We start from the raw sequence: 25,466 nt of genomic DNA on the forward strand, positions 1-25,466 counted from the left end.
TTCCTAATCAAAGCATATCTAATGTTCAGCTCTGGTTTTTTTACAGTGAATGAAATATGTGTTCTCGTGGGTTACTCACCAGTTATAGCAGGCAGCTGTGTACTACAGAAAGAGCTGCAAGGGAACAGTCCTGTGTGTTAGGTGTTATTTTTATCCAATATGTACCCTTGCAGCTTTCTGCTACCTGAGAGCATCAAATGGAACTGGGGTGGGGGGCACAGAAGTGGATTTTGCAGGCTTTGCTTGCCTGGATCCTCTCTCTCTGGAAGTTAAATGGTAAATCTGCAGTACAAAGGCAAGTTAAAAGATGGATTACAGCTGACAGGCGTAGTCAGGCTGTATTGACAGAAGTTTAGGTTAGAGAGAAGTAACTGCAATTATTCTGCAGTTGGAGATCTTTGTATAAAACACTGCCCTGGCTGCAGATAGTGTGTGTGTACTCGTTTTTCTGTGGGAGACAGAGGAACAATGACCTTGTCGTTAGGGTGCTGGCCAGGGGCGTGGGAGACCTGACTGCAGTGCTTGTGTTGCTATTTGAGTGCAGGCTGCAGCCAGTCCCAGTCCCAGATGCACTTATCAGCCTGAGGATAACAGGGTATTCCTGTCTCACGGGAGCCTTGTGCAGAAAGATCTGCTGCAGATCTCCCCAGACAATGTACAGTGTTTATAAATATTCCTGGAAGATGGATAATACCTGGTGTTAATGCCTTATTAAACTGCTCGGTTTTCTTCTAAAAAAGGGTGCTTGTTAGAATGGGAGTAGGTGCAAGGAGCTGTTACTCAGCAGTTCTTTAGGGCTTAGGCTTTTTCTGAAGTTTTGAAGGGAAGTGCAAAAACGAGGTTCTGCATTTGATACAGCTCTGATTGAGTGTGGTATTTATTTTGCAATGAGCGATTTCACCATTTGCACTTAAGTTTTCAGTGGTCTCGTTTGGGACAGTCCCACAGGAAGTCCTTGTTACACGTGTGACGTCAGCCTTTAGGTTTGTGAGTGTCACCACTGCTTATTGCAAACTTCAGGACTTTTGGTGGTCATGGTCATTCCTGGGATCTTCCCAGAGCAGCAGGGCTTCAGGTGGGAATCACTTCTTGTCTCTTGCAGGTGTCGAGAAGGATTTCTTGGAGACTACTGTCAGTACAGAAACCCCTGTGAAAGCAACACCTGCAAAAATGGGGGAACCTGTGAAGCTGCATCCCTGATAGGAAAACCAACCTGCAAGTGTGCTCCAGGATTCACTGGGGAGGAGTGCCAGTACTCAGAATCTCACCTCTGCTACGTGTCCCAGCCCTGCCTGAACGGGGGCACTTGTCACCCCCAAGGCCAGGACGCCTACGAGTGTGTCTGTCTTCCAGGTTTCACAGGTGGGCTCCTGCATTTGTGCCTCCAGACCCCGTCCTTTGGGAACCGCTTCACCCTGGAATGTTCTGGGGCAGTTGTAATATGCTCTCAAATTTTCTAGCTCCAGCACAGGAAATGAGAGGAAGTCTAAATGACTTCATGACCAAAAAAAGCAAAGGGGAATAGGGAATGAGACTCCCTACCCTTTACACGTAAGCAGAAAAATATTTGGATCTTGTGGGGTTGTCCACATGGGAAAACTGAATGCAGAAATTACTCTGGAGTGGCTGTTACACTTCGAATTCAGAGTCTAGTTTCTAGGGGGAAAAGAAAAAGCAAATTTGGCCAGCAGAATCTTTCTATGGGAAAAGAATATTTAGATGCCTGAGGGGAAGCATGGAAATTTTATTCCTTTCACTCTTGAAGGCGAGGTAGAAGAATAGTGACTGTCAGTTTGTGTATTATGACTTCAGGTCATTTTTATAAATCACAACATTCTGTATCTTGCTGCAACCTGGTAAATGACTTCATAGTGCAAGCACAAATTCATTTCCATTTCATATATAAAATGGTAAAATGCAGACATCAGTTTTCCTGTAGCAATGCAAAGATTTAGTTCAGTAAAAATTTCGAGGCAGAGATTTTTCCTCAGAAACAGCTTTTTGTTAAATTTATTATTTTGTTAATCGGTCTCGATTTCCTAAAGGGAAGGAATGCCAGTGGATTGATGCCTGCACTTCTCAACCTTGTGCCAACGGGAGTACATGCACCGTGTCTGGAAATAAGTTCTCCTGCACCTGCCTGGCTGGCTACAGCGGCCAGAAATGCGAGATAGACGTGAACGAATGTGCCACGCCGGGGCTGTGCCAGCACGGTGGCACCTGTGTCAACCTGCCCGGCTCCTACCGGTGCCAGTGCAAGCCCGGCTACACCGGGCACCGCTGCGAGAGCGTCTACGTGCCCTGCTCCCCGTCCCCCTGCATGAACGGGGGCACCTGCCACCAAACCAGCGACTTCACCTTCGAGTGCAACTGCCTGCCAGGTAATGCCCCCGGAGCTGGGCTTGGCAGGCTTGGCACTGCCCTCCTGGCTGTGTTCTTCCCATGGATTTCTCTCGGGGTTTCTGCGCGGTTTGTGTGCGGTGCCAGGTGGAAGGAAGCAACCTCAACGTGCTGGGGAGGATGTTAATATCTGTAGGATGAGAATTTCTGAGTGGAAGAATCTCAGCAAACTGGGGAGCTCTGTAGGATGTTAATTCCTGAGTGGAAGGGAGGTATCTCAGCAAGCTGGGGAGATCTGTAGAATATAGATTTCTGAACGGATGGGAGGAATCTCAGCAAGCTGGGGAGGATGTTAACATCTGTAGAGTGTTAATTCCTGAGTGGAAGAATTTCAGCAAGCTGGGGAGACCTGTAGGATATAGATTTCTGAGTGGAAGGGAGCAATCTCAGCAAGCTGGGGAGGATGTTAATATCTGTAGGATGAGAATTTCTGAGTGGAAGAATCTCGGCAAACTAGGGAGCTCTGTAGGATGTTAATTCCTGAGTGGAAGGGAGGGATCTCAGCAACCTAGGGAGGATGTTAATATCTGTAGGGTGTTAGTTCCTGAGTGGAAGAATCTCAGCAAGCTGGGGGGAGATCTGTAGGATGTTAGTTCCTGAGTGGAAGGGAGCAGTCTCAGCAAGCTGGGGGGAGCTTTCTAGGATGTTAATTCCCAAGTGCTGGGATTTCGTGATACAGAAAGGAAGGGAAGGGAAGATGGTTAGGAACGACAGAGTTCTTTGGAACCCAGTTGGAGTCAGAGAATCAAATAGGAAAAATCTGCGAGGTAGTTTCAAGGAGATTAGGGTGGTATCTCAATGCCCATCTGGAATGTGGAATTCTGTGAACATAAGCATCAACGTATCACTAAAGGCCTCAGTTAACTTCAGGGTTTGAAGAATGAATGTGTGTCTTTTTCCTTCTCTGTCTGTAACCCTAAGACACACTAAGTTCTATTGTCTCCTTTTTTTCCCTTCTCCAATTCCTCCAAACCTCACAAGATATCAGTTCCAACTCACCACACCCTTTTTTTCTCCATATCAATTTTGATTGCTTGTTTTGTCATGCTGTTAGCTGCCCTGAGTTCATGCACAGCAGGGGTGACATGCTCAGGAGTCGGGGCTGTACTGGTTTTGTGTCACCTCTACCAGTGTCACCTGGTGGGGATGCTGGTCTCATCCTGTCCTCCTCCCTCTCCACTTAGCCTTGACCACAGGGCCCTACTAGTTGTCTTTGCATATTCAGGGTATTTTTAGGCTGATTTTTTTTTTTTTTTTTTTTTAAACTGAGTAATTCAACTCCATGGGAAACTGACTGTTTGGAAATGCTTTTGACTAGACTTCCTACTTGAGTGTATTGCAGTTTGGCACACACAGACTCGGTGTGTGGTAATCTAGAAAAGTAAACTCTCTTCCCTTAAGCATGTCTGTGACGTTATTTATGTGAAAGATGTAGCTGCCCTGTGCTGTTTGGGATGAATATAGAGTGGCTGTGTTCTCATGAGGATCATCTGGAGTCACAGGTCCGCGTGGAAAAGGGCATTTAGAACTTATGAAAATTGTTCTCTTTTTGGAGACTTTTGTCTTGAGGTGATGGCACAAATGACCTTAAATGTACATTGCCAACCTTAGTGTCTGCACAATGATTTTCTGGGTTGTCTGAGGAAGCATGTGACTTTGAAGAATTTAGCAAAGTCAATCTTAAAACAGAGGGATGGATCAGTTTTATTTTTGGAAGCTATTATTCTAATTATGTTTGAAGGGACAGTGCTTTGAGAGAGTCTTTGAAAATGCAGTACCTTAACTAACCATTGCCCTGGAGGAAATTGTTTTTCTGCTTTGCATCGTTTTTAAAATGAAATTATAAACCAAGTATCTCTCGATTAACAGTCTTGTCCAGAAATTCAGAATTTCCTTGCAAGTCAGATCTGTTTAACCAGTTCAAGGACTTTAAGACCTCGTGCAGGAGCAGCATGGTGGGAGGAAGAGGAGAGAAAGATGAAGGTGGAAGGACTTGATCCTGTCAAGCTGATGAGACAGTTTGCTTTAGTGTTTCTCTTGCAGGGGCACGAGACATGAGTAGGAGCAGATTTTCCCTTAGACAAGTGTGTGGGCTGAAATTCGGTCAGGAAATGGAAATGCGATTACTATAGTAACAGCTACACACCTACACTCCTCACACGTTTTGGATTGTTAGCTGTCTTTTTTGACTTGCTACACGCTGTGTATAGTGGAGCTGAGTTAATGTGGCTCTGAGAGCCTTTACTTTTCTATTTCCTGTATTTGTTTAGGTTGGCCAGGCTGTTTTGCTAGCTTGATTTTTTTTAAAACCAGTCATTTGAAAAACAGCAAAAAAGGGAGCTGTTGGAGAGGCCCAAATGCTTACATTAAACTCTGATAAAGGCAGGGCACCCAGCCATTTCTTTCCCCCCTTAGTGCAGAGCAGGCAGAGCAAAATTTCTGAAGTGTTGGAAAAGGTTCTGTCTGGGAAGGAAAGGTCAGCAGAAAGAGAAGAGAAATGGTGGCCCTGTCACGCCTGGGGAGGATGTGAACAAGGCCTGCTCCTCTGGAAGACAGTGCCAAGATTCTGGACGAGAAATTCCACTTTAGAGTCCCTCTCTGAATTGGAGCAATGCCGATGATACTGTGACTATAAATGGAATTGCTCTGGCCCTTCTGGACTGCCTTAAGATGCTGCCATCGCTGAGTGTCACAGCCACAGAGGCAGCAGGCAGCTACATCTCAAACTGCTGGAGTGGTTTTGATAGGATTTTGCATCTTGTGACCTGTAAAAACTTTGAAGAAACTGTGCCTGAGCAAGAATTTAGGCATAACTAGGCTACGACTGCACCAGTCTTGAAATGGGTTCTTGTTTCCTGTAGATGTTTCCTTCTTAGCTTTTCAGTTTAATCTAGTTGTAGATACAGATGAGTGAGAATGAGAGCTTGAAAAAGCAGGAAAAACCTAGAACCCGGAGCTGTGTGTCACAGCAGCTTTTTCTGCTGTCACACGAATACTGTGTTTATGTCCAGCTGCTGTTTGAAATTCCCAGGTTCCCATGTCACTTGTGGATGTACACAAACAAATCCTGCATTAGGTAATCCGTGAAGTCATGTGTGTTAAGTCAGCATTTGGAGGCAAGCATCAAGTGAAGTTATATATATATATATGTGTGTGTTTTTATATATATACACACACTATTGGTATTGCATCCATCTGGAAGGTAACCTAATTTTTTATCCATCTGGCTTAATCATTTTTCCTCTGGGCTTTGTTTATTTCGGTAGGAGTAGGATTGTGGACAGGTGGGGATGTTAGGTCAATCATAGCAGTGTAGTAGTAAAAAAAAAATATTTCCTTGAAGGAGATGTAACCTGAAGCATTAGCAACTCCTTTGAATATAAGAATGAGCTTGTAGTTATAAATATTTGACAAAAAAGGACTTCATTTGGCAACTAAACCTTTAATGGAATGTTAAACAAGTCAATAGAGGAAGTTCTTAGCTGGGAAAGTGATTATTCATTGTTATCCATCAAAATAATTACCCATTAACTAAGATAAGGACCCTAGGGAACTCCAAGGGCTTGTTCAGGAAACGATCTGTCAGGCTGGAGCGAGCTGTTTGTGAGGAGCTGGAGCTCTTCCTGGGAAGGGGAAGTCACTTTGTGCCATGCCACCAGTGGGGACCAGCACATACAGAGCTCCCCATGGTGGGCAGCCTCTTCCTGCTGGGGTTTGGGGGTGAGCACCTTCCCCTGAGCAGGTCTGCAGCCTTGGTTCCAGCTGAGGCGGGTGCCCCTCTGCTTCAGATGCTACCTCGAGTAGCCCAACTTAGTTTTATCTCTCTGCATCCTGTCAGCAGGACCTAAGTCTGGCAATAACACGACATTTTCCAGGCATAATTTCCTGTCCCCAGTAGAAACTGGCCCTGAAACCAGCCCAGAAAGTCTGAGGTGTAATTTATAGGTTAAAATAAGGCTAAAGAGATTTGGAGGGAATTGGATCAGATACTCTGCAGCGGGGTGGAGATTTCAGATGACATAGGAATAAAGTTATCTGCTTGTGTCAGTGTGTGTGCTAGGGGAAGAACAACATGCTGTTAGCAGTGGGAACACTTTTCCCCTTGAGGTTCTCATTCCTCAGCTTGATGTGCTTTGAGATGTGGAGCAAAAGTCAGGATATGCATTGCAAATTGCACTCGTGCAGGGAGAAAACACAGGACAACATGTGAGTCCCAGCACAGGGGGGAGCAGGAAACAGTGTCAGGTGTCCAAATACATCAAAACACTCAACTCTGTGGCTTTCTGGAAGAGAGTCAGGTTATATAACTGCAAAATTAGATGCTGGGACCCAGCTAGAGAAAAGCTCACATATCTCAGAGTAGCTCTTGGATAGTATAACTGGTTAAATGTGAAAATATAGAATGGCTTGGTGAGATTTTAGTAGTGGGGTGACTTCCCCACTACTAATATGCTAATAATATGCTTTATTCTGGAGATAATTGGGCCACTTTTAATTTGTGTGAAGTACAGTGAGAGAGTTTAAATGTCTGCTGCCAGAAATCTGTTTACTAGAAAGTAGGGCTGGTCTCCATATTATCCAAACTGAAGAGATAAGTTCTTAAACCTTTTGTCTTTGTGGTTGTGGGTGTATTTCCATGCTGATCATGTGCTGGCATGAGTGCAATATGTGGTCAGTGGGATGATTCCTCCCCAGCTGAAACACAAGCTGATAGGACACCCCTGTGTTCTACAGCTCAGCCTTTGCTCAAGTTTGGTGGCTTTGTACAGTTTTAAACATAGGGGGATCTACAGATAATTGTTTTCCCTGGTAGTTGTTCCTCAGCAGCTTTTGCCAGGAAAGGTGCTGCTGTAATGATTAGGACTCTGGCTAAGCATGCTCTATTTCCTTTGTTTTAAGCCTACTGCCATGAAATTTCTAGGATCACGGGTAGAGGCTGGAAGGGCTTTGAAGGAGAGAATAATAGTGAAGGTTTTGTAGATTTAGTTTAGTTGTTTTGTTTTTGTTTTTAGTTTTGTAATGTTGAGTCTGTTGCTCCTTGCTGATTCTTATGCACTTGATACAGTTTGGCACTTCCCAGCTCTTCTGTGGAGCTGGAGAAGTTCAAGAGATGGGAATGCACATGTATCACCTCAAGTCTCTTGAGAGCAGCAGTAGTCTGGAAAAGCTGGCTCAGAGCTTTATAGTCTCCATTTCATCTGCCACACAACAAGATCTGTGTTGGACCAGATGTTACTCAGAGGGTCTGTGTGACTTGACACAGATGTTATGGAAGCGTCTGGAACGGGGCATCAAAAGTAGAGGGGTTAAAGCATGATTTTGGATGAGAGAACTGTGTCATGGTAATATTACATTCCAAAGCAGTGAAGAGGCAGAGCTGGTGTTTTAAATTAACATGTGCTCTGGAATCATTTACTTCATCCACATTAGCATGCATTCCACTTGTGCTTTGATAAATAGCTCTCTCATCCAGCAGAAGTGGCAGGTTTGTTTAATGAAGCATGAAATAAATCAGCAGGGGAAATCAAGGGGAAGACACATCACTGACAGCTCCCTTCCCTAATGTCCCCACTTCTCTTTCTTTGAAAAGGAGAGGGAACTCTAGCAAGAATATGTTGTCAGTGTGTTCATTGGGAGCCTGGATTTTCATTGAGGAAGGGTATCTAATTTCTTCTGCTTTTCAGGCAGGGCTTAGCATGTAAGCATCACTTGGGTGGTGGCCGATCTGTTGATTGATTGATTCGTCTGACACTGAAGAGAGCCAGATCAGGACTTCAGAAGGTCTTTTTCAAAGCATGAAAGACTTTTCTTTGGCTTATCCAAGGCAGACTCTGCTGAGGTATCCATGGAGTGAACGCCAGCACTGTTTTGGCCATGGGAAAAACTTGTCCTGGCTGATGCTTGGTGGGCAGTGATGAGTTTATCTCGTGGTAAAGGAAATGTCTTGGGTCTTCCCTTTGTTTGCTTTGAGTGACAGTGATCCTTAGTCACTTAAAGAGAAAATCCTCATGTCTTTTGGGTTGTGAAACAAGCTGGCCAACTACCCAGGGTGGAAGTGTTTTAACTGTGTCACCTGACCCTCATGCTGTTAGCAAAGGCACTCAGCAGAGTCCTGCGAGGTGGGGATTCACCAGGATTAGGTGAACTGTTGAAGGGAAAAAAGGAGGGCTGAATTCTCTTCCAAAGAGGTGGGAAGCCTGTTTCAGCCTGCTGTCCTTTGTGCTCTGTCCAGGTTTCGAGGGAAGCGTCTGTGGACACAACGTGGACGACTGCCCGAACCACAAGTGCCTGAACGGGGGCGTGTGTGTGGATGGGGTGAACACCTACAACTGCCGCTGCCCTCCCCAGTGGACAGGTACGTCCTGGGGGCCACCAGCACGGCGCTGCTGGCCCTCACCCTGTGCCCATGGCTGCAGGCAGGGGGAGATGCCAGTGCAACCCTTACAAGAAAAGCTGTCGGCATCAAAGCCACCACGACGAGGGGTGATTTCGGCATGAGTTGCACTTCTCCCGTGGATAGGCTTTGTAAATGGATAAATGTTTGCCAAAAGGCACAGAGCGTGGCTTTGCTGTTACACCTGTGGGTATTTGCTAAATGTAGAGCTGTTTCTGAGATGGGATAATAGTCATGTTGATTATGGTAATGCTGCTGAGAAACAGGGCAGATGTGAAAAAGGAGGGAAGAGAAGTGCATGTATGGGAAGCTTATGGTTTTGCTACTGTTACTTTCCTGCTTGACTTATTTTTATCTAGAGTTCTCTGACTAGCAAAGCTACTTTTGCTTCATAAATGAGTCTGTTTTTACTCTCAGTCTGAAAGGGGGGAAAAAAGGGTGAATTTCAAGAAAGTGTTATGCACAATATAAGGAAGCAGCTTACAGGAAACTCAGTGTCATATTTAGTTGCAAAATGTCTCCATACCTCAAAAATAAACAAACACCTCCGGTTATGGGGCGAGTTTTTTTGAGTCATACTAGTCTTTCTTAGCTGGCACACTTTTTCAGCTGAGTATAGTTTTGACCTTATTTGAAAATCACAGGGGGGAAAAAAAAAAAAGACCTAAAACCAATTTTTAAAATGCTTTTTTCCTCAGAGAGCATTGATTCTGGTTGTAAACAGCTTGTTATTAACTGCAAAGGAGGCTGCCAGTTAAGAGCCCTCATTAACTTGAAATAATTATATATTCTTAAATGAAGTTTAAACCACATAAGAGTGAAGTGCACCACAACTTGAACCATAGCTCTTTGAAATTATGTGTAAATAGGAGAAAATGAGTCCTGTCCTCAATGAGCAAGTGTCCTTGTTTCTGTGCTACTTCTCCATGTCCTGAAAGCCTGCAGAAAGTGAAACCTGTGAAGGAAAACATGAGAGCTTGGGTGTGGAGGCAACAAACCCTTAGTGACCCCTATAGTCTTGCTCCATTCCACAGAAATTATAACCCTTGGTATAATTTCATGACAGAATATAATTTAAATGACAGAAACCAGATTTCTGGTGTCTGTCAGTAGCAAATTAATCAATCTGTCTTACTCCCAAACACAGAGGATATAATAATCATGAACATACAACCTCCAAGGGATTATTCTGGCATCATAAATTGAGCTTGGCTTACAGGATTTAGGTGGGTGTCTGCTGTCAGCTAGGGATGCCTTCTGCAACTCACCTGGAAGAGACCTTGGTGTCTTGGTCTCTGTCACAGGCAGGAGGCTGTGATCTGTTGGGTTTTGTGGTAGGTTGTCTCCCCAATCAACTCTTTGCGGTGCAGTTGTGGTGGTTCCCTCTCTGAACCTCTTATGGGCTCTGAGTAGAATTGGGAAAAGTTGTGAGGCTGTTGTGGCCTCTCTTGTGCCATCTTTCTCCCGTGTGGATGGTGTTTCCAGAAAACCTTGTGTGTATGGAGGATGCTTCCTTCCAGAGAAGCCCTGGGAAGAGAGAGGAGCTCCCCAAGCGTTTTAGGTTCCTGTGGCTCTCTAACACAATGTAATGGAATGGGTTTTCTGAGAATTTCCTTGTTTAGGGTGCAGCTGAGGTTATCAGTGCAGTGTTTTTGGATGATGGCTTCTCCAGGCCGTTGTCTTTCTAGGCTTAGGTCAGTGTTGAAATGATCTCACAATTTAGGAAGCATCAGCTTGGCTGTTTGAACAGTGAAGGTTAGAACCTCTATGGAACTGTCCTGTCTGAAATGCACAGTGCAAGTTTCTGTGACTCCTCTCTGTCATCTCAGTAGCATTTTTGTGAAAAAAACTTTTCTTTTTCTGAATGGACTTCAATCCCTTTCCTGCAGCTTCAATTAGAGGCCAAGGAGGTGAGGAAAACAATACCACATCCAGCTTGGAGACATAGGAGGTGACACTGAGGCAGGGCACAAATCAGGGAGGACGGATGGAGGACTCCTGCAATAGCTTGGAGAGAGAGATGATGTTTGTTTCAAGGTTAAACTGCAGTTGGTGTTGACAGGAGTAAACAATTAAACATCAGTTATTCAGCAATAAGGAACTGCTTAAGTGCAGGTCCATCCTTTACATAAAGGGGGTTTATTACATTTTAAATCATCTCTGAGGTAAGTGAAGAGGGGAGAGCTGAACAGGCCACTCTTTTGGAGTCTGTCCTGATAAGTGTTATAGCTCTACAGGGCTAAACTGTGAGAATGAACAGTTCAGGAAGACAAAAGTTTCCAGTGAGATCATGAGGTTAGAGGACATTGTGTACTGCTTTAAAAAAAAAAACAAACCATAAAACGCCTAAATACCCATATCTGTAAGGAAACATCAGCCAAAAATGAAAGGATGTTAAATTTTCTAAAAAATACCTGACAGTGTAGATGTGTTGTATTTGTAACAGTCTCTGCTTTCAAATACTTGTCAACTATTCCTGAAGAAGATTAAGTTTGTCTGCAGTTTTAGTCTTAATCTTTGTGCTGTGGGTGATGCTCTTTCATGTTTATTGGTTTGTGCTTCGTGCACAGAGAAAGCAGTCCCATTCCTTGCTAGAAAAATCAAGAAGCTCTACTGCATCTGATCAGGACAAGTTTTGTGTAAAGCAATATTGAAGCAACCTTTACTGAAACAAAATCTGTCCCAGTTCCTTTTGGTAACCATCTGCCTCTTGTAATTCCCTGACAGGTGGTAGGCTGGGCTACATAACTATACTCTTTTTTTTTTTTAAAGAAAATGCTTTTTTTTTTCTGCTTTCTTCTACCTTTTGTTATGCTGTTTGCCTTCAGTCTTATTTCCTGCTCCTCAAACAGAGCTCACTGCTCTTTTTCTGTTGAAGTGCCTGCCTGCCTTCTCGTTCTCATTTTGCTATTTTTTCCGGAAAGATAACATCTTGCCTTTCAGAAACAATGATGTGAAATTCCTGCTGTCACCAGCGTTTTTGTCACCTTCAAAGTTCTCGTATTTCATCTGGTTACAGTGATTATCAATCTCATAAATTTGCAACTGGCAAGTCAGTCTGGGGTGTGTTTGGGTGAAACTGCCCCAGATCTTTCCTGTTGCTGAATGTTAACTGATGGTTGGTTTGTTTGAAGATGACTTTATCTTGTCCCAGGATACAGCCTTTGTTAGAACCAGTGTTTGTTGGGTCCTTTCAAAGCACAGTGCTGCAGATGTGTAATGAAGCTCCACCTTTCCTTGGAAGCAGTCCTGGGTGCTTTTGTGAAAGTGTCAAGTCTGTTCCTCTGTGCGTGACAGGCCAGAGAATTTGGTGTAAGTGTGGTTCGAGTCAAAATCCTGCCTAATGTCAGATAAAGTGCCATGTGAAGACTGTTTTATGCTGTTGTTCTTCAGCCTCATTGTGGTCTGAGGAAGAAAGTCATAACCTTTTCTCCCTGCTCACTGACACTCTTCCCTTTCCCTTGAGCTGCCTCTAGGATTTGTTGGAGTGTGCCACTTTCACTCACTAATCTAGTAAAAAAATCCTGTCCAGCTGCCTTTTTTCCCCCCTTTCTTTCAATTTTTCTTTGGTTTTTTTCTGGGATCAGGAATTAAAATTCACAGAGCAGTCTCACGGTGAGTGGGTGCAGAGGGAAGTGCATATGGAAGATTAGGCTGTCCTTCCACACCCATGGGGAAACCATCTGAGAATTTAAAGTTATTTTAACTACAACTCATCTAAAGAAGCAAAGCTTGGTTTAGAATGCACCCGTTGATCTAACCTGTGCAACTTTGGGTCAAGAAAGATCTCTTGAGAATTTGGGTGCCTGAGTGGTTACCAATATTAAATACTGTAAATTCTTATGTTTTTCTTGTATGTCTAAGAAAGACACATGCTTCCCTGGAAAGTCTGCAGTGTTTGTTTCAGAAGTTCATCATGAATCTGCCTTTGGCCCAAATCGTATTTCAGGAGCTGAGATAAAGGTTATGCTCTCCATGGAGTTAAATCTTTTGCACAGTTTGCTGCATCAGAAGCTGTGGGATGAGTCTCTGGGTTTGGGGGACACTGTGCCCACTCTCAAGTGGGTTTTGGAAGAACCTACATTGTAGAACTTCAGTTGCAGGCTTGGCTTGCTCACTCCCTTTCATTATTTCTACCCCTGTGTCTGGGAAGGCAGGACTCCCATGGCAGTTGTATTTATTTAGGCTTTGTTTTTCCCTGAAAAGAGGGCTCCAGTGAGCTGTATATTTTAAAATCTAGGCGACCTTTGTCTCTAAGGGAAGCACAGTGTGCTAACAGCTGACTCCACCAAAGAACTCCAGCACTGGGAGTTAGCTTAAGCAGCAAATGTTTGTCTTGAGCAGAAAAGCTCTTCAGGCAGCAGGGCTGTGCTTTTTAATTAAAATAGCTGTTATCTTGGTCATATGCCCTCAAACATAGCACAAGGATTACTTTTTCTGCAGAGCTTTAGGCAGGAATTTTCAAAGAGGGGCGTTAAGGGTTTGATTCCTATTTAATTAGAGTAATATTTGCTCCCTATCTTGATTTTCTTTGATAATCTCAGTCTTTAACTCTGGGCAGACGTGACTTTCCTTTGCTGAGAAGGGGGATAAACATCAAAAGGCTCATATGTAACATTTTAATGTAAGATCATATGCTCCAGTATTTTGTTTCTTCAAACTTTATTTGCCAAATACCAATTTCCTCAGCTTCTGTGTCACCAAAGTATACAGTGACAAGTCGTGTTAGTTTAGTGTTCAAAAAAATGCTGCCTTCTTGGAGTACTTATAAGGTCAAAATGTAGAGGAACTAACTCTTGACAATAGGTGACAGGGATGATAAATATTGAACACGCCAGTCTTCTAAATGATTAAATACACATCCTTGCTGTTTCATGGAGAGTGCTGCTGCTGCTGATGTGACAGAGAGCCCTGTCAGGGCTGTTCCCTTTTCCCTCCGGGTGATCCTAGATGACGTCCCAAGACCTTTGTGTTAGCTCAGGGAGGCTGGGCCATGCTCCCATGAGAAGTGCAGTCATCTTCCTTAAGCAGTGATCAGCTTCCTGGTGCTTCTCCAGGCTTTATTAAAAAGCAGAGTGGCCTCTTTGGTACTGGCTGGGATCTGTCTGTGCCAAGCTTGATGAGTTGGCTGGTGTCACTGCAGCAGTGTCTCCTAGAGAAGCTCTGAAAGAGGCCAAGAGGGATCATGATTCACCTTCTTCCGTCATGTTTGAACTGGCAGACACAAAGGGAGCGGGGAGCACGTGGCAGCCTCCAGAGCTGGCAGCTCCAAGTTGGAGTGTACAAATGGTTTGAAGTGCTGGACACAAACAGACTTTATCCTGTATGTTGTTTGTTTCTCTTGTGGCCCTTGATCTCAGTGCCGTGCAGAGGGGATGGATTCCAGAGGCATTACAAGTTCCACCCTTAGCCCTTTATCCGGTACGGATTCTGCAACACCTTCCACAACCTCCTGTTTGCTTGGTGCTGCTTTTCATTTCCCAATGGCAAGCCTCGGGAGGGAGGGAGGCGGTAATAAAACACCTGAGGTGTTAACAGCTGAGCTGATCTGATGACAGAATGACAGCATCCAACTCAGAGCACGCTGCCGCCTCCTCCCTTACGCCTTTGGTGCCTTTCCAGAATCCTCTTAGCGCTCTAGTGTGCCAAATGATCTCTTGTGGAGATGTCCTTGGGTTTTCAGAGCATCTTTTATGTGCTTGGCACTAAAGCAGGATAGGCCAGACCCCTCTGGTGGGGCTGGGTTGGTGGATGCCTGCTGTGAGACCAGACTAATAGGTAGCAGTTGTTACATCCCCAGCTGCTTGTTTCTGGCAGTTCCTGTCCCTTCCCTTGTACTTAAAATGAGGTGATTTGTCTTTGGGTAATTACTGAAGATGGGCTGCTGAGATAGCTTGAGAATATGAAGCTTTCATTGTAAGTTTTGGCTCCAGCTGTTAATTTTTTTTTTTGCCTCGCAGATCTTTTCACTTGTTTGGTATTTCCCTGATTCACAGGGTTTTCCAGAGGAGGTAAAGAGAAGGACAGAGCAGAGAGTAGCTTGGTGATGTGTATTTCCTGTGGGTGACTTCTCTGTCCTGCTGCTGTCCTCAATCATTTCACCTGCCACCACCATATTAAACCAGTCTGTCATTAGCACATCAGTCTTAATGAATTTTTAATGAATCGTGTTCTGATCATTTGTATTACTGCCTCTGAGGAGCTCAGGCAGGACTGCCCTCTCTACCCAGTAGTCTGTGGGGAGTGATTTAGGGCAGTATTTAATGGATCAGGCCGTGCATAAGTCTCTTAAAGCCCAGAGTTTTGTATTTGGGGCTTGTAAAATCCCTTGTAAAAGCCCATTAGTTCCACTGCATGCTTCCCAGTGTGGTTATGAAATTAAACTCTTTTCTCTACCATATTAGCCTAAAATAAACACAGATGCTTGCTCTGCTCATTACAATTGTAGGTTCATCTTCAAGTGTTCAAATTCTATATTAAGCTATTAAATTTTATTATTTCTTTGATGGTATTTGACATGTATTTGAGATGTAATAAAAACAAGACCAAAACCTGAGCACCTGAGGTGTGGGAATGGCTGCTGCTGCTTTGCTGCTCTGGAAGAAAGATGCTGTGAGATCCCGGGGAAGGAGCACGTTTTTGAGAGCTGTGATGCTTGTTCTTTAGAAAACTCCTGCAAGGAGAATATTGTTGTCTTCAGTTCTTTTTTTCTGTGGGAACCACTGTGAAGCTTAAGCAGTGAAGACCTTTACTAAACACACATGCAATTCTGGCAGGTGCAAGCAGTGTAGTCCATGGAATTCTGTGTGCCCCTGAAGCCATCCTTGGAGCTGAAAGTATCAGTCTTATTTGTTGGATTGCCTGCAGGGAACTGTGGAGAGGGCTTGGTTGAAGGGTCTAGAATTTGGGTGTGATCTGGGCATCACACTTGAGACCCTCTCGATATTACCTGTTTATTGCTTGGGACATTTTGGTCTGGAAATAGGTGTTGCCTCTTTCAGAGAAGTTTGCAGTTCTCTGCTTTGAGATACCTAGTGTCAATAAAGCAAATTATGTAAACAATCAAATAGTTTCTTTTGTAGACTTTGCCATGTGCTCTATCTTCCCTGCAATAACTGATGGATTGTGCTCTTTATTAGCTCTCTTTCTCCCCTTGTGGGTAGCAATTCCTTCATAAGTCTCCTAGGAAGTTCTTCTATGTCAGACTATGAACTCTGCCTCTTTCTTATTCAGAGGTGGATTCAGTACTGCAAAATGTATTACTGGCTGAGGCTGTGCCACGGCCATTGCACAACGAGTGTTTGCATTAGTTATTGTTCCTTGCAGTCAAACGTCTGCTCAGCACTGTTTGTTTTGTTGATTAAAGCTGTGATTGAGCAGAGGTCCCCACTGAGCTCTTCCAGGGAAGCTGATGTTTCCTCAAGGAGTGCCTAACCCAAACCTTCTGCAGCAATTCTGTTTGCCTGTGTGTTTTGCTTGGCATTTGTGCCTCGAGCCTTGTCTGCTGTTGCACTGCCCAGCAGCCTCACTTGGTTGAATCTGTCTGAAATCCCAGGCTTCCTCTTGGAAAATAGAAATGTTAGTTTGTAAAAGCCACTGCTGCCTACTGTTTCATCACCTTCTAGATCATTAATTGTACACTTCATTGCCTGGACGTGGTAACTGTTGCTGAACTGTTTCAAGGAGTATGGGAAGTTCTGTGTGTTCATGATTGAACTGAATGCTTTACAAATGCACAATTCCAACCCATGGGAGCTAAGTTATTTTTCATAGATACTGTTTTCCTAGAAAGCTCAATGGTTCCATGCCATTTTTCCCTTTCTGTTTGCTGTGGAGGTCCACACAGGAGCATGAGGAAACTGAGCTTTGAGCTGATGGATGCATGTTGGGTTACACTGTCAATGCAGATATTTTTCTTGTGTTACAAGACAGAACTGGTCAGAGGAATGCCCAGCTGTGACCTGCCAGTTTTATCCTCCATGTCCACACGTGTGGTTGGAGAGGAGAAGAAGCTGCATGGTCCTTTGGAGCGTGGCACTGATTACCTTCTGCCAAGATTAGGTTTGATCATTTATACAAACACTGGTCCTTATCTCTTAGCCCCTTCTTGAGCCTTGATAACATGCTGTTCACCTTCTCACCTAGGAGTCCTTTAAAACTTGGATTAAAGATGCAAACAGTTCTAATGAGCTGTGCTTTTTTGAGCTACACTGGTTGTATTCAAAACCCATACAACAGTCTTTGGACTACTTTGTGAATTAAACTGCTCTTTGAAAGACTTTTTTGTCTAGGTCTGGTTTAGAGTTCTCAGGTAGCCCTTTCAGGAGAACTAGTGACCTCTTCCCTGTGTGTTGTGTCTGACATAAGTGACAAACTTCTTGAGCTACTGAGTGGATGATGGCATAAAAGCTCCTTCAAACCTGATGCTCCCATTCCAGTGTCTGTTAAGGACCAGTTTGTGATCCTCATCAAATTGCCTTTCCAGTATCACTAAACTTGTAAGATACTGACTTCCAGTTCAGTCTGAGCCCAGTATTGGGCTGGTTGTGATTTTGAAGGAAATGGGATATTGCCATCTCCTCCCAACTCAGTTTTCAAGGAACTGATTTTTTTTTTGATTTTTTTTTTTAAGGCACAGGAAAATATTTGCACCCTTTGCCCTACAAAATGTTTTTAGTGATTAAACTGTATTAGATCTGCTGTCAGAAGCTTTAGCCTCTGATACTCCAGCTGTGCATCAGCAGACTTTCCTGCTGTTAAGAGGCCAAGAAAATGTTCTCCTTTATGGAAAGTCTGTTCTGCCAGAGATGAAATCCTCTGATTGAACTCTCTGAAGGTCCTGCATTCAGCTGCAGCATCAATGAATTGAGGTTTGGTAGGATCAGCTTTTTGGAGATGTCTGGTGCTACTTTCCAGGGTGAATGTTTCACTGACTGGGTTGTTCAAGCTAATGCTCCTCGCTTTTTGTATAGGATTGTTCTAATTTTGCATGCTGCTTTACCTGTATAAATCAGGCTTTATTTTCTTTCTGACATAAAAAGGGAGAAGGACTGGCAGTTTCTCATCAATGAGATCTGGTACAGCTCTTTGAGGGAGGCCTTGAACCCCATGCCTGCCAACAGAGAAGCTTTGGAGTTCCTTGCAGTTCCTGAGGCTCCGAAAATGGGAGCAATCAAAGCAGCAAACACATCTGACTTACTCCATATGGCTTTTCTGAGGGGAAATATGCAGGAAGTGACTTAGTTTCATAGTGGGCAGAAAGTGCTAAGAGTTGAAGGCTGTTCCCTTTTTCTACTTCTAGTTTTCAATTTTGAAATACCACATGGACTAGCTGTTTACTTTGTACAAGGTCACTCAGAACCTGAGTTGGCATTTTACTGATTTCCCAGGCTCTGCAAATATCAAGGTCAGGCTAGGCTTTCATTACCTTCTTGGAGTAAATTATGTTTCCTTTCTTGTTATCTTTTATGTGTGTGTTTCTACATTTCCATCAAAATATTTTGTTGTTAGTGTATTCACACTTCACTAGTTCACCTCTGTTTACTACTTGTCTTTTAGAAATGTAATTGAAACTAGCAGGAGCACAAGAAAAAAGAAATACCTACACCGACTTGCAGCTAGTTGAATTAGCATTCAGTAGTTGTAGCATTCAGAAGTTACTTGGGTTATGGACATGTGTATTGCACTGTGCAATTTGTGCAATCCACAATGGACTTTGCACTTGGAAGCTGAATTTCTGTTCTGTGAATGAAAGACTTGATTCCTCCTAAAACTCTTAACAAGCAGAAAAGAAGCTTGCCAACTACATGGCTACAAATAAATATATTAATTTTGTTACAGTTAAGTCAAAGCAGCATCCCGTTAGTAAATTGTTTCAGAGAGCTCATCTCATTTGGTTTTAAATCTAACTGGCCTGGCAGAGAGAAGTCTCCAATTAAGAACAAGATCTTTTCATTAAAATACTCAGTTGTAAAATGCAGTATTTAATTCTTCATTTATGCCTCTTAATATATTGAATTGAACTTCCTTTGTTTTTAAAACAAATTGCATTAGGCTGGAGCTCTGATTTATATCCATAATTAAACACAAATACAATTGTATTGCAAAAGGGGCATTAGAAATTGGAGAAGCCTAGTGAGGACCAGACTCAAGGAGCTCAAATGTGGTATGTCTTTAAAATACGGTTCAACTCCTTGAAGAAGTTTAAGCTCTGTATTTTTCTTCTCTCGTGGAGGCATTGATAGACCTCTTAGAAGTTTGTTTTAGTTTAGGGCTACAGAAAAATGGAGTAGCCGAGGACATGGGGTTATTGCAAGGACATCAATGATGTCACTTGGTACTATCCCTTCTAGAAGTGGAGGGTCAGTACTAGTAAAAAAAAATCCTAAAAAAAGTCCTAAGTGTTGGTATTACTAGTGACACTTGAAATGAGAAGTCAGAACCAAGCCCTGATAGTTTATATGCATGATTAGTCAGCCCATCTTTGCTTAAAAAAAAAAATCACAAACAACAACAAAAAAGCCCCCAGCATCAAAAAAGAGGCAAATTAAAATAATGTACTCCTACACTCAATTGCCCTTGCTGAAAGCCCATAGAATGCTTTATTTCATGTGTTGGGTTGTGCTTTATTTCATGTGTTGGGTTCTGTTCTGCCAGTCAAAAGGCAGATTATTTTTTTTTTTTTTTTTGAGAAGCACCACATTGTAGTGTGGCTGAAAATGCTTTGGTGGCAGCAGCTCAAGCTGGCTGAGCCAAAAGGATGTGAGAGCTCCTCCTTCCCTCCAAGAACAGAAGGAAAATCACTTTTACAATAAGCAAATAAGGTCCTGATTATTTTTTCTTGGAGGAAGGCGATTGTGTTGAGCTGTGAGATACGCGTGAGTGCTCAGAGCCAGCCCCAGCTCCCTGACTCCTTCCACTGATAAGCCAGCCCTGAGAGCTCCTGAACAAAGCACTTGTGGTGTGACAAATGCATGGTTTGTTTGTTCATAATGCACAGAGGTGTTTTACAGGTAACAATAGCAAGGAGAAATGAGTTCTCCCCCACAGTTTCACTGAGCAAACCGGGAATTGAAGATTAATTCTGAAAATTCTACCGTAATTATCATTACTGTCAAAATTTTACTGTGGTTTTTCAAGTGATAAAATTGTTTTGAATTAGTCCTACCAAAGAACGGAACATATGCACAGAACACAGTAGTGCAACGTATTTTTTTAATCATAATTTTATTTCTTTGCCCCTAAGTGGAAAAAAACCCCCAAGTCTCACGGGATCAAAGGCTAGGATTTATCTAAGTACTTTGAAAACAAAAGGAATCATGAGTATCATAGATGGAGATGGTTAAGTTTGGGCATTTTTAGATTCCTGCTCATGATAAATATTTAGTTTGGTGTACTGAGGAGGGTGTGTCTGTGCTCTCACATCATTATTTCAAACAATGTGGCTTATCAACATCTAATAAGTATTTTTAATTTGGCAAGCCTGAATAAACTGGAGCCCAGGTGCGTTGGCAGAGAAGACCTGTGGGCTGCTCTTGAATTTCTTATTCTTGGAATACGAAGAGAATTCCATGCAAATGTAAATGTGCAGCAGCTAGAGTAGCTGGAAAAGAGAAATCTTGTGGTAGAAGCACATTTAATAAAGAGCCTTGGCCCAAGTAACAGAAAACTACTGGAAAGCTGTGAGAGAGGAGATGGGGAAGAGGGGAAGGTCACTTCAAACAAATCAAATCTTACTCTCTGATAAAGGGCCATCTTCTGATACTATGTACATCCTATCAGAGTTTTAGGAAGGGTGGCAAAAGCAAGTTACCAAGAAGTGTTTAAAAAAAAAAAAAAAAAAAAAAGGCAAGCTTCCAGGGCTTTGAGAATTTTAATGTAACTGAAAGGAGAGAAATAGTTTATCAAGAAGAAGATTGTGGATTGTGACCAGTAATCTGTGGTTGCACATGTGTACCCATATGCCAGCCTGGGAAGGAATGAGCTGGTGCTCATGAGGTTTTATCTGTTCAGGAAACTCAAAATGACTTTGAAACCCCAGCTAAACAATTTTGGCTTAAACATAAACTGCACAACTTTAATGGGGAAGATGAGTAACTGTTGAAACAAAATATTGTCACAAGTGGTAGGTTCTCCAGATTTTGATGTCAAAGCAAGATGGATTTCAGCAAAAAAAGACTTTGCTAAGTGTGAATTGCAGAGCTTTCTGTAGGTGTGACTGTGAAGTTCAACGTCCTCTGAAAATTATTTCATACTTGCTGATTCTTTGTCCTTTTCCTTAAATCTCACTGAGAGTGTACATTTGTTTTCTTCTGTCTAATATCTCCAGTCATAAGAACGCTTCTAGATCATTTGTTTTGTTACTGAAAAAAGAACCTATCAACAACGAAGAAACCCCCAAGTTTTGTGTTGTCTGTACAATACCTGGGGCAAGGAAAATACATATTTCAGGTGGAAGTGTTTTAAGGATTCTATTCTTCCTCACTCAGTGATCATCATTGAATAATTATATAGGAAAGAATTAAGTTCTCCTGTGCTGCTGGCCTGTTGATACTTCTCTGGCCAAGATTTTTTTGTCATGCCATCTCTTCTCTTAGTCCTTTTGGCTGCCCTGCAGGCAGCTCTTCATTCTTTTTGCTTTTCACCTCTGAGGTGAATCTCCACCATTCCGCAGGCTGGCTCTCACACTGCGCCTTTTTCAAGTGATTCTTTTGGAAGTCACTCTTTTCAAAGTCATTTGCAGCCCAGCTCCTGCTTTGGGGTTGTTCAGGGATGCTGGTGGTCTGCCTGATGTGATGACAGTGCTGTGGAAGTTCTGGCACTGGAAATAAGGAGCAGCAATCAGGGGATTACGGCGTTTGGTTGTGTTGTCTGTGCAAGAGCCTCCTTGAGTGTGAGCATCTCCAGGGCCACTAAACCTGCTTGTTTGTGTACTCCAGGCCAGTTCTGCACCGAGGATGTGGATGAATGCCAGCTCCAGCCCAATGCCTGCCAGAATGGGGGCACCTGCACCAACCACAACGGGGGCTACGCCTGTGTCTGTGTCAACGGCTGGAGCGGCGACGACTGCAGCAAGAACATCGACGACTGCTTCACTGCCTCCTGCGCCAACGGCTCCACCTGCATCGACAGGGTGGCTTCCTTCTCCTGCATTTGTCCAGAGGGAAAGGCAGGTGAGGGCACAGAACCTGCAGCTTCCATGGAAGGTGCTTCCTGGGCTTCATGCACTTGTTGGAAGCTTTTCTTTTTTACCGCCGAAAGGAAAAGCGCTATCCACGAGAAAAGTTCAGTCCCTGTAGCCTGGTGCTGGAACCCAGAAACCCCCGGGAGTTTAGAGCTTTCTGTGATTTCTGATACTGACCCCCCAGGAGAGTACTGCTGTTGACTTGAGGTCTTGGAGAAGGCTCCAAAACTGAGTCATGAAGTTAAAATCACAAGTGTCTAGTTAGAATAAAAATGTATAATTTCATATAGTGAAGAGTTTTAATTACAAAGTTTTTAAAATATAATAGTAAGTATGGAACAAAATAAAAATTCTTGAGCGTTGTCCCATCTTCCTTCCTCTTTTCCTTCCTCTTTTCCTTCCTCTTTTCCTTCCTCTTTTCCTTCCTCTTTTCCTTCCTCTTTTCCTTCCTCTTTTCCTTCCTCTTTTCCTTCCTCTTTTCCTTCCTCTTTTCCTTCCTCTTTTCCTTCCTCTTTTCCTTCCTCTTTTCCTTCCTCTTTTCCTTCCTCTTTTCCTTCCTCCTCAGTTTCAGGTAGTAGTTTTTAGTTAAATAAGTTAGTGCTACACTACAAGTCGCAAGTGTTTAGTTATTAAACCGAAAATATACATAATATAAGTATTAACTTTTTAAATATAAGTATTAACTTTTTATGAAACGATTTAATTTTAAAAAACCTTGTAACTAGATAAATTCGCCTCCATTTTACTCACTTTTGGCTGGTAGCTAAAAATAGTACAAAAACTCTCTATACTTCAAATAAAATTTAATAAACAACCATATCCAAACAAAAAATCCATCTCTTACACTTTAATTCTAACTCTGAATAAAAACAGCAAAAAAACCCAAACCACTTATTAAGTAATACAGCTAACTCCATACAAAATACCCACAGCCTGAGACAAAGAAGTATTTGTACCAGGCTAGAAGACAAAATTATTACAGTTTAGGGTTGCAAGGAAAGATTTTTTTCTTGCCCTTAGCAGGATCTGTATTTGCTGGAGAAGTTGCACATGAGTGTGACTTTCTCTTACAATAATTATATGAATCCAGAAGGCAAATTTAGGTATTTTTGTGTGATTGTGTTAGGATCTGGGTATCCTCACTGGTATAGTGGGAAATTTTCTGGTTTAGGTTAGGTGAAAGTGGATCTCCAAGCTACATGGAAATGAAAGTGATCTGCATATCTGAATTAAAGGGAGCTTCCTATGCACCTTTTCAGCTGTCAGCTAACTCTTCTCTCAAACCAGCAGGATAATTTTTCTAACTGCTCCAAGGATGAGATTTTGATAATGCTCAGCCATTTTCCTGCCTCAGAAGTGCTGGAGATGCCTCTAAAGTAGCAGAATTTGTATTTAAATATAATGTTCTGTAAATGTGTGATGAATTCCCTATGGTGGTTCTTAAGTTCAAATCCATTAGACAGTGCTCAAGTTTCTAGCTGTGGGAGTCTCTACTTGGATTATTAGGACACAGAATTTGTGTAAAATTTTGTTTTACACAAATCTGTGGAATTTGCATGAAACAGTCTGATGTCTCTATTTTAATAAACTGTTGGGTGCTTCTTTAGGTCTTCTGTGCCACTTGGATGATGCCTGTGTTAGCAACCCGTGCCAGAAAGGTGCTCTGTGTGACACCAACCCTGTAAATGGGAATTACATCTGCACCTGTCCCCAGGGCCATAAGGGAGCAGACTGCACCGAGGATGTGGATGAGTGTGCAATGGGTGAGTTTCTGTTTGCTCTCTGAGAGCAAGAACACAGGTTTTATCACAGCTTCTGCACACACCTGGGGCTCCTTTTGTGCTCTCCCCTTTCCATTTCAGTGTCTTGAGTGCCTTTTAAACTTCGTGTGGGAGCTGGGGCAAAGGGCTGAGCTGGAACAGTTGTCCATGCTTGAACTGGAATATGAAAAGCAGCAAGATGCTTAACCATCCTTCCTTGTGCAGGAGGGTGTGGGGAGTGCATGCAAACAGATGTGATAATTGAGCTGTCCCTTAGAAGTGCAGGGTACAATGAAAGCATCACAGTTCATGTGGGAGCTGTTGCAGCCACAGCCTCGGTAGAAATACATCAAGGCTGTTTGACAGGCAGAATATGGCTGGATCTTTTGAATGCCTTCCAAGACTGGTGACCACGTGGGCTTTTAAAGCTGTGGTTCTCTGATAGCATGCTGTTGTGTTGTTTTGGGGATTAACTGGACTCTTACAGACTTACTTAGAGTTTTGTGAGTGCTCGTTCATGCTTCTAGAGCGTGATGCGTGAAGGTAATTCCTAACCAGCACTCCTGGAAGGGTTGGAAAGAAGCACTTCTTTGAATTTCATTCCTCAGTGTGCCTTGGACAAGAGTGCTGTTCCTTTTGAAAACACAAAAGGGATAAGTTTGGTTGTTTTGTGGCTGTGGTGGCGTCTTGTCAGCTTCAGGAATGAAGTAAATGTAAATTGTGATCTGAAAATCTTGGAAACATCATTAGTTCTGTAATCCCTGCTAGCTGGTACTTTTCAGAACTGTCATTAGTAACATGAAGCAGAGATACTCCTCTGGTCCCTGCTAGTGACAACAATCCTCCTTTTTGCCCCTGCAAGTAACTGCCACTGTTTTCTCCAGTGGCCTTTACAATATGATGGTTTGTGAAGGTTTATGAAATTTTTACTTGAAATTTTTACCCTACATTAAATTAGAGTTTAGTAGTAGTCGTTATTATAGTTTTATTAGTGAAATTTTTACACTGCATTAAATTAGTGTTTCTGCTCAGTTTCACACTGAAACGAGGACACCCCAGAAGGATGAACAGTCTTTCCCCAGTATTACTTGCCAGAAAGGAATGCCCACTGGAAAAGACCATGACTAATAATGAATGCTGTGGCTTTCCTGCTCTGAGGAGAGCGTTGACACAAACATATGTCTATACTTTCCTTGCAGCAAACAGCAATCCGTGTGAGCACGCTGGGAAATGTGTGAACACAGAGGGCTCTTTCCACTGTGAGTGTTTGAAGGGCTACACAGGACCTCGCTGTGAGATGGACATCAACGAGTGCCACTCCAACCCCTGCCAAAATGATGCCACCTGCCTGGATAAAATTGGAGGGTTCACATGTCTCTGCATGCCAGGTGAGAGGAGTTTCTGGCAAAGAGGAGACTTGCAGCAAGGGAAACCAAACCAGAAGGCATGTTAGAACCCTGAAAATTGAGTTTTGGGCTTTCTGTGCTGTCAGGCACAGACTCCCAAGGGAACACTGGTTTTAAACTGAGACCTTGGAGAAGGCTTTCAAAATTGAGTGGTAGAACTAGAATCACTGGTGTGTAGTTTGAATAAAAGTATGTAATATCCCATGGTGAAGGGTTTGGAGTTTGGGGTTTTAGAATATAGTAATAAGTAGAAGGCAAGATGGAAGTTTTAGGGCAGAGGTTTTCTTTCTTCTAGGGTATAGGTGGTATTTTTATGATTGGAT

General features: G+C 43.0%; 1 protein-coding gene across 1 annotated transcript in view; it reads left to right on the plus strand.

The window, feature by feature from the left end:
- The window catches only part of NOTCH2 (notch receptor 2), an 86,873-nt gene that overhangs the window by 17,944 nt on the left and 43,463 nt on the right, over positions 1-25,466 (plus strand). Inside the window, exons 3-8 of the mRNA XM_014874743.2 lie at positions 1,103-1,362; positions 2,046-2,381; positions 8,633-8,755; positions 21,733-21,966; positions 23,585-23,740; positions 24,937-25,125. Of these exons, the coding sequence (XP_014730229.1) occupies positions 1,103-1,362; positions 2,046-2,381; positions 8,633-8,755; positions 21,733-21,966; positions 23,585-23,740; positions 24,937-25,125 (1,298 nt within the window). The remainder of the gene's footprint in view (positions 1-1,102; positions 1,363-2,045; positions 2,382-8,632; positions 8,756-21,732; positions 21,967-23,584; positions 23,741-24,936; positions 25,126-25,466) is intronic.

Source organism: Sturnus vulgaris, chromosome 9 (genome assembly GCF_052056855.1).
Source record: "Sturnus vulgaris isolate bStuVul1 chromosome 9, bStuVul1.hap1, whole genome shotgun sequence".
NCBI classification, from domain to species: Eukaryota; Metazoa; Chordata; class Aves; order Passeriformes; family Sturnidae; genus Sturnus; species Sturnus vulgaris.